Raw genomic sequence first — 10,494 nt, 5'->3', positions numbered from 1 at the left:
TTTGCAATTGGTTATGGAGTCTTTTGAAGGTAACTTGCAAACATCAAGTTCTGACCATATCTTGTAAGGTTTCCTCCTAACGGCTCTAGAAAGTGAGCATGATCCTTGTCCCGTGACTATCTGAATATGCTCGGGGAATGGTTAATGGCCCCTGATAGTGACTTTAATAACTCAGTTAACAAAAATAATATGTACAGATTACAAATCAAAAATGAGTGTTTTTTTTTAGTTAAATAATATATACGAAGTATATTCTTTTAATGGGCCGGTAAGTCGAGTTAACATGAAAGAATATAGTGCATGACTCATTCTTCCTACCTCCTCCCCCTTATTTTGTATCTCTATAAATACTTCTTTCTCCCACCCTCCTTTTATGCAAACAATTCCTCTCTCAATCATACATTCACATCTATCTCTCAATTTGATCAACACAAAAAACACTTACAAAAATGGAACAAAAGGCTCCAATTTTCGCGAAAAGATTAAAGAAATTCGTACGAGTTTTGTACTTCATGTTACGCAAAGGCATCTCCAAGAGTAAGTTACTACACGACCTCAACAAGATGATGAAACGTGGCAGAATCGCTACCAAATCCCTACTCAACCTTATGTTTCACAACAACAATTGTCCATCTACTATCGCAACCAACAACCACAACATGTCCCCTGGCCCACCATCCGATGAATACGAGTTTAGTTGCACTAATTCCCCTTCTACTAACAACTATCATCACACATTTTCATTATTCCCATTTCATAAGAAACAACATCGTTTAGACAATCATTCTAAAGAGGAAATTGACATGATCGCGATTAATGTTGCGGTGTGGAAAGCAATGGAGATGAATTATAGCGAAACGGCTTCCCCGATGAACCTAGGTTATGGGAAGAGTCCAATGGTTAGGCAACTTAGAGTAACCGACTCACCGTTTCCATTAATTAGCGTTGATGAGGACAACCATGTAGTTGATGAGGCGGCCGAGAGGTTTATTAGCCGGTTTTACAATGATTTGAGGAAGCAAGATTGATATAACCCTAATCGATACATCTTTAATTTGGTTCATTGTGTTAAGATGAAGTTGAAATTGGATTAAATTTGTAATGCGAATTGAAGTTGTTCATCAAGGAAGAAGAAAGTGAAGGTGGAATTGTTGGATTTGCTATGCTGAAATGTGACATAAGAAGTGCAATATTTTAGTCCCTTGATTGAAGTATAAATGTAAAATCGTACGGAGTAATGTATTAAGGATTTAAGGGTGTTTCAAACAAGTACCGTCATGTATAGGGTTGAATATAGCAAGATAAATAAATTGCATTGCATATATTGAAATATTGAAAAACTGAACATATTATGCAACGATTGTACGTGTCATTAATTTATTTAAAATACACATCCATATATCTAACTATCTAATGTGTCAATAGTCCATTTAACACAACTAAACACTTAGGGTGCGTGTGCGTTTGTTTATCTTTTAATAGAATTGTTCAACACTGAATGCTGAACCATTCAACATTCACTGCGTTTGTTTCTGACCTCTGAATAACATATGGTGCTGAATGGTTCAGCATTCAGTGCTGAACCATTCAGAGTTGAAACACTCTTTTAACTATTATGAGCTTAAATTTTATGTAATATTCTTCTTAAATTGTATCAAGAATACTTGCAAATAAGTATATTGAAGTTTTCTTTAATGTTAAACGATAATAAGTTGATTTAATCCGTTCATATTGTGTTATCCACAAAGATTATCAAACAGCTTGTTTTATTCATAACTAAATTTATTCAGAACCTCCGAATTATTCAGATTTTGAACCATTCAGTGCTTAATCATTCTGATTTATCAAACGCACCCTTAGACTCACTACTAAAATGCCGTTTCTATATATAGAATAATTTTAGTAAACTTTATTGGACGCACATAAATACAATTAGCGTTACAGACCATGTTTTATCATAATTAAATCATTAATTACATGATTGACTCAAGAATAATGCTTAATTATTTTGCTTGATCGACAATACGAGGTTTGTAAATTGGTATAAGAGCAGGTACAACATATTTTGTTGGTGATATAGTCGTTTCAGAGCAAAATAATTCTTATTAAAGAAATAACATAAAAATCGTTTTCTGATTCTTCATGCTATGCGCAACGATTTTCAAATGACCATATCTGATTCGTTAACCATTCAATTGTTACGAAATTTTAACTGTAGCTTCATAACACACGGATGTAAATTATTACGGAAGAAAATTTCAATCGGATCTTTGGATTGAGATATATCATTTACCGAAATTTGCTGTTGAAATTGGAGAGTTTTTCAGTGCAGTTTCAGTGATATAATTATAGTATCTTCGGGGTTTTTCAGGGTTTTTCAGTGCAGTTTCAGTAATATAATTATAGTATCTTCGGTCTAATCTATATATTTACGATATTTGGATCATATTGATTACATATAGATGGTGATTGTGTAAAAATTTCATCTTGATTAGATGTGTCTTAAAAAAGATATAAAAGTTTGAAATCACAACAGTCTTCTTGTGTATTAAACTGCACAGTCTGTTTAAAATGATTGTTTTGAATTCATTGACCGTTGAAATCACAACAATCTGCTAGTGTATTTAAATAGCAAGATGTATAGTACTCGTATAAGACAAGTTAAAATAATATTTAAAACTTTATGTAATAAGGGTAGAAAAAAAAATAAACAAAATCTTAGAGTATAACCCGACAAAAATACATCAAAACGGTAGAAGTATCAAATTCTAAACTAACATATGAGAGTAACTCACTCGCACAAATGTAAAAAAAGAAAGAATATAAGTCACGTATAAAATGGTTCTTTTCACTAACAACTTATCTAATCTAAGTTCTAACTCTAACTTTATTTAACAGAGTTTAATTTCTAACTCTAACTTTTATTCGTTATATATACTTTAAACATAAAACTAAATTAAGTAACAAATATTTAAACTGTTAGATGATCATTTAAGATGATAATTTCGCTAATGAATTAGATAATTATATATTTATAAATTTCTCTTCTAATTTTTTCACAATTAATTAGAATTTTAAATTATTAATTTGAATTTCAACTATTAATGTGATACTTACAGTAAATTTATTTTCTTCTTATTAATATATCATATACGAAGTATTATATTATTATTTTGAACTATTATAATAATTGTTATTATTATTATTATTATTATTATTATTATTATTATTATTATTATTATTATTATTATTATTATTATTATTATTATTATATTTTTTATTATTTTTTTTATTATTATTATTATTATCTATTATTATTATTATTATTATTATTGTTGTTGTTATTGTTATTATTATTGTTAATTATTTATAATTATTTCATTTCATAAAATTTCGTGTTATAAATTAGTGTATCTAAAAAAGATTTTGTAATTTAATATAAACGCAATATATATATATATATATATATATATATATATATATATATATATATATATATATATATATATATATATATATATATATATATATATATATATATATATATATCACATAAGGGTAGTGATATATTCATTTTTTACTTTGATAAAACCACCCAATGTTATACAAAAGGGACGTAATCTTCACACACTACTTTTTTATTTATGTACATTTTTGTCTTATAAACTTACAGTTATGCCCCTAGATTAATCTAGGGAGTTGAACTTATATTATTATTATTATTATTATAAGTATAATTAAGGGTAAAATAGGTAATTAGATATACATGGTTCAAAAAGTGGTGTGTGAGAATCACATTCCTTATACAAAAGGTATTTATTACATTACATTATATATAAATTAAAGAATGGTAAAAGTGAAAATATTAAAATCAAAAGTGAATATCTAACACCCATATCATAAACTACTTAATCTTTATTATTGGATTTCTCGTATGGTTTGTGTACTTTTTTAGGTAGGGTTTGGCCAATACCAAAAGTCCAAATAATGTGAATTCTTTCTAGTATTATAAACTAACTTTAAGGATGGTGTATCCCATATGTGTTCAAGTGCGTTAAGTTATACAAATTTTATGTTGTATTTGTTTAAGATTTAGTAATTTAAATTTTGTGTGTTCACTTTTTGTTTGCTTTTCTCAAACACTTACATTTATTAGGTTTGATAACTTTATATTAAAATAAACATTAACAAATCTATCCATTTCATACATAAAAAGATAATCACGCATCTACCAGTTATACAGTCGAAATGAGAGTATATTTGTGTAATTCCTAATTGGAAAGATAAGAAGATCGAAATCGTTCTACAAAGCGTTATCTAACCTAAGTTATGTTATGGAAGAGAACCAATTAAACTAAATAAATCGTTATATCGGGTTTTTAATTTTACGTTGAATATATGATCAAATCGAGTGTTCTCCTTTTTCACACGACAAAAAGTGTAGGGTACAAGTATTGGTACATTATTATCACATATATGGTTCTAGGGTTAGTGGGGAAAAAGGAAAGCTAATTAAAAGAAGGAAAACTTTATAAAAAAGAGAAAACCAATAAGAAGTGGTATGTTTAAAAAGATGAAAATGTTAAACCAACCAAACCCAATAGAGTAAGAAAGCTTTTTTGCTTTTATTACTTGGTCAAATGAAAATGCAAATGAAAATGAAAATGTGAAGTTACTTGTTGTAAACAGCTGTGGTTTCCAAAATTGGTACTATTACTTTTAATCTTTTTGTACCCCAAACCTTTATCATTAGCACATTTACCACGAGTGTTATTATTTACTCCGTAATAATCTCTTTATAAAGTTGAAATTAAAAAAGAATGCCACAATAAAAGGATCAACTTTTTTTTAATCGCAAAAACAGTATATTAAAAAAATGATAGGGGACAACATCAGGAAAATGATGCACCACTATCCGAAGTACAAGGTAACACTTGTGTGAGCCAATTAGCCAAAAACATAGCAACAAAACCTTTTTGTTATTAGGAGAAGCAAATCATAAGAAAATTTATACTTGTGCTTAACTTATTTTTTTGAAAGGCAAGTAAATTTTTATTATTAAAAAAAACCAATACACGAAAAATAAACTAACAAGGAGCTAGACACAACACGAACAACACGTAACCGCATGATTAGAACACACACACAAACATAAGCTAGGCACACAATCACGAGGACATTAGAGATAACATGACACGACAACAAAGCAACTATGTTTTCGAGTCCGATAACGCACAAGAAGAGCAACATGAGCAGCAACCAATATCCTCCTCCGAGTTATTCATCACATTCTCAATATAATATCTTTCGTGCCATCAAAAATTACCTCGACGTCGGTTGCGCTTAATATTACTCCTACCCCACACATGATTAATAAAACGACTTTTGATCAAAGAGGAGCTTTTTTCCTTTTAACACGAAAACGATCTACCGCGGAATATGCTGGATCGGGAGGTACGTCTGATAAGTCAGCACAATCTTTTCCTTTTGGGCTAGGGTCTGAGCCAAGGTCTAACTCGATTGGGGCCTGATTGTCCATAACATTCTCACAGGTGGAATCTGGCCCAATAGGAGCTATTGACCCATTTTGAGTTTGACTATAACTCGAATTGGAAAACGAAGAAACATGTGTGCCCTTGCTTTCCTCGAGACCTGCACTATCAGCATTGGAACTTGCAACTGACAACCTCGGCGATTGAAAAGTATCGGGCATTGGGACTCCGTTTAAATTGAACTCTGGTGTGGAAATCGAAGCAGTGTCGGACGGTGACTGATCAGAATCCGGCGCGAATTCACCATCTTCAACCTTTTCATCATCGACCTCCACGACTTTAACAGTAGGTTTTTCAGGTTGAACATCCTTCTTCTCTTCTTCACAATTCACATCCATATTTGTATTTGCTGTTACATTAAACTCACTTGACGAATCTGGACTAAAACCTGACGATTCATTATCACCCGTATTGGAACCCTTGGTCGGCTCCGATTGAATCCCATCGTCAGCATCTTCGAAACGGGACTTATTTATTTCGACCAGAGACCACAAAAGTCGGTCCTTGATAAAACTAAAAACGAGGTTATGATTACTCACCGATTCTGGAAGATCAGTTTCGATCCATTTATCCCCGACTTTTAACTCGATAAGATTTGGTTTGATAAGCTGAGACACATTGGGTTGTTGGTTAGATCCAACAAGAGAATCAGCGAATGTTTTGCCTTCCCAACTAATTGGATTTGATGGGTTTGAAGAGACACGACTCCAAGGAGCATGTGGAAATTCTTCATAATCGTTAACATTCACATTGGAAACTCGACCATAATTATCAGCATTCCGGTTGGCAACACGATCTTTATTCATTACACGATTGGATACATCTCTCTCTAAGGCCTTATAGGCACGAATCCACCTCTCGTTGACATGAATGGTGTTTAGAGCTTTCATGAAGGAATCAATGTCAGAAACGCCATCAAAACGGACGTACCCGAAGCGTTGGCCACTCTACAATCTCTTTCGAGCAAAGTACACGTCTTTGAGAGCCCCATAGTTCTCGAATACTCTCCGACAATCATCACGAGACAAAGAATACGAAAAATTGAAAATCAAAAACGATGTAACACGACTAACACTCGATTTTGTAGACGAAAAGCCATTTGGCTTCGACATTAGGATTACATCATCTTCGGCCAGAGGGCTGACCGGAGGAGATGGTGGAATGGATGGTCGTAGCGGTGGTTGATCGGAATAGGTGAAGGTTTGAACGGAATAGGTGGTGGTATATTAGAGAGAGAACTAATATTTTAATCATAAAATGGTATCAACGAAAATTGCTTTTAGTTCTGATTTATAAAAAATTATAAAAATAACAATGTCGATCCATTGACGTCGACAAATTTGTAAAACAAAAGTGAAATGATATCGGATTATATAATAGGTCGAAATTTTAGTTTGGAAAGTCCAATTTTTCATATATGTGAACAAGTTAATATATAAAACTAACTATTATTTTTATTTTAACTATTACTTTACTATTCTATTCTAATTCTAATATGGGAATTGCTAACTAATGCCCTTATGGCATGAGATAAGGGTCCTTAATTTTCTCTAGGATTCTATTCCTAACAATAATACCACATTAAAAGGGCTATATGTTTTTTACTCTTCCGATTTACCCTCTAATTTTCTAAATTACGTACAGCTCTTTTGCTTTTTTACATATTCGTTTTCATTTTTTTAATACACTATTATATAAAATTCCATAGTTAGTATAAAGAAAATTTTAATTAGTGAAATGATTAAATGTTGATTGTACATTTCTATTATTGATGATCGATAATGATGTCTAGAGCTAGAGAAAATTAACAATTAATCTGTATGATTTTAGTAAATATTCAAACAATCCTCGTGATTTCTAGAGCTAGAGCCATAAAAAATTAGTAAAGATGTAGTAGTAAGCAATTGTTTAGAAATTAATCCATGTTGATTGTACAACTTGCCTTTAAAAAGAATTCAAATAATCATTTTAAACTAGTGAAATGACCCGTGGAACCACGAATTTGTTTAAACGAAACAATTTAATGATATGTTTTAGGTATTAAGTGAACATAAATGGTAAAGTTATTTAGTTTAATGGCCCGTGGAACCACAGAGTTCGAGTAAAAAACTCGTCAGCTGAACATTTTATCAAACACCTAAAATGCATATTAAACAATTCATATCCAATAATAAGAGATAATATTGGTTGTCATTTTATTTTAAAAGTCTAAATTAATATATAAATTTAGAATTGGTTTCCTTTTCCTTAGCTTTTATACATTTTTTACTCAATTCAAAATAATTAATTAAAATAATTCAAAATTATTTAATTTTAATAATGAAAATTATTATTAATAAGATTTAATAATAATAATTAATCAATAAGATTTAATTTTAATTCAAAATTATTTAGATTAATGATATCACCTGCTATGCTTAATTTTTTTTTTCTTTTTGATTTTTTCTTAACAAATGAATGAGCCTAATAATGAAATCATCATTACATTATTTTAATATATATATATATATATATATATATATATATATATATATATATATATATATATATATATATATATATATATATATATATATAAACGAGGTAAAATTTGAGGTATCATCCTAACAATAAAATAGTAAAAATGGTAATATGTTTTGTCTAGTTCTACGTACAATATGAGATGCAAAAAAGGAAAAGAAAAAATTTCTATTAGACCGCTTGTAACGGCATTAGGGTCACGCTTGTAAAGGCATTAGGGGCACGCTGTGGCTGCAGAGGTGGCAACCGGCCACTCCCTGGCCGGTGGTGTATCGGCGCGTGGAGAGGGGCGGGGGAGACGTGCGTGGGATGGCGACGGGAAAGGTAACGCGAAGGGGAAGTTTTGATTGGGACACGTGGCGGGTTTGACCGTTTGAATTGAATGGGTGGGTGTGATATATCCGTTGCTTATTAAATATAAATAATAATAATAATAATATTTTTATTTACTTATATATATATATATATATATATATATATATATATATATATATATATATATATATATATATATATATATATATATATATATATAAGTAAATAAAAATATTATTATTATTATTATTATTATTTATATTTAATAAGCAACGGATATATACCAAACCTCATTTCACAAACTACACATCTTCATACTTCTACTACATTTCATATTTTTAACAAAAAAAAATGTCTAATGCAAACACTTCATTCACTTTGCAAGATGATAATGAAGATCCTCAAACACCACTTAACCAAACCGGTTCGTTATCAAATCTTATGGTGAATCGTATTAATTTTATGTTTTATTTATTTTTAGTTTTTGATTACAACATAAAAAAAATAAAACAGAAAAAATTAAAAATAAAATGTCACATCAGCTTTCTACAAACTCACACCACAAACTCATACTACCACTACTTCACACAAACAACTCACACGTCCTAGTCATTAAAAAACAACACACGCCCCTAAATTACGCCCCCTACCGTTACGAGTGTTATTATTGTTAGGATTAGAATCTTAGAGAATATTAAGGACTTTATCTCATGCCTTTAGAGCGCAATTCCCTTCTAATATTACTAACGTGGTAATTTGAGTTGGACATATCATACTTATTGTTTTTGTGTTTCATGTAGTGAAGGGGAAAAAGAGGTTCGGTGAGTGGTTTGTGCCGCTGTGGGTCAGAGTTGGACCCAGACCACTATAAAATACAAGTGAAAAGGAGGTTTCACTTTCATGATTTACGGAGTAACATAATTATTATAATATTACATATTAAATAATAATATAATATAATATAATATAATATAATATAATATAATATAATATAATATAATATAATATAATATAAAATATAAAATATAAAATATAAATTAATGTATTAATGTATTAATATAAAAAATAAAATAAATAAAGTGGCAAAAGGAGTTTCTAGAATTAGGTTCCACTAAATGTTAGTCCTTGATAGCGTTTATTTCATACATGTTTTACAAACTATTCTAAATTGCTATTTTACACACATTAGCTAAATTATGACATATTCTAAAGAACAATTACGTTATACGTAGTATGTATTAGGAATGGATCACAAGTGTTTGTAGGCAAAATGATGAAAAAAATAGAGGTTAAATGACGAAAAGCCAAAAGATAAAAGACGCATGAAGAAACATTGTGTTGTAGCTAAAGTGGTAGTGATCTGACACTATTTGTTAGAGTTCAGGAGTTTGACTCCCGAGGACTACAACATTGCACACAAGGTTATCCTCTGACTTTGAAATCCACCCAAGGTCGTCTTTCGCACATTGCGTTGCGGAGGCAGCAGAGAGGGGGTTTTACAAGGATATGTGGTGCATATTTATTAACGAGTCGTGCACTAGACTCGACCACATATTTTATCGCCTAGTGGGGTCATCCTCCCCCACACTTATCGGACGACATGTGAAATCAGTGGAAAAAGTTCTATGATTTAGTAGCGTGAGCCAGTCTATAACTCCTCGGGTGGTATATAATATAGTAGCAAATTCCTTTTTCCAGTTTCCCGAAATACGACAACACAAACCAATAGTCAATAAGTGACTTTTCTTCAAGTCCAACTTGCAGTACTAAGTATATTTTCTTAGGTGGATCATGTCCAAATGGATCATCTTTGACCGTATTCCATCGTGTAACGACTCAACCCGTTATCCAACCGAATACGCAGCAATTTTTTTTTTATATGACAGAAGGGTGCGCGGCGCGCTCCACTGCCTGTGCGCGGCGGCACAAGGCCTGGTCAGCTTCTGTCCGAAATTTCAAATTTTCAATTAAAGATCTCCCACTTTCCGACACTTTTAGACGAAACGCTTTTCACAACATATAATATTAGATAAAACTAACACGTTCCAATAATAAAACGAGTTTTACAACACCGGGCTCACATCGGCCGTTTTACGAATTTCGTACA

The 10,494-nt window shown here is 31.0% G+C and overlaps 1 protein-coding gene across 1 annotated transcript; it reads left to right on the top strand.

Annotated features, from left to right (window-relative positions):
- Positions 1-449: 449 nt before the first annotated feature.
- On the top strand, positions 450-1,028 carry LOC139867771 (uncharacterized). The gene has a single exon (XM_071856125.1). It carries the CDS (start codon positions 450-452, stop codon positions 1,026-1,028), a length of 579 nt encoding a protein of 192 aa, XP_071712226.1.
- Positions 1,029-10,494: the final 9,466 nt, after the last annotated feature.

The sequence above is a fragment of the Rutidosis leptorrhynchoides genome, chromosome 9, assembly GCF_046630445.1.
Source record: "Rutidosis leptorrhynchoides isolate AG116_Rl617_1_P2 chromosome 9, CSIRO_AGI_Rlap_v1, whole genome shotgun sequence".
Classification (NCBI taxonomy): domain Eukaryota; kingdom Viridiplantae; phylum Streptophyta; class Magnoliopsida; order Asterales; family Asteraceae; genus Rutidosis; species Rutidosis leptorrhynchoides.
Note: the sequence above shows the minus strand (reverse complement) of the source record. Positions and strands in the feature narration are given on the sequence as shown.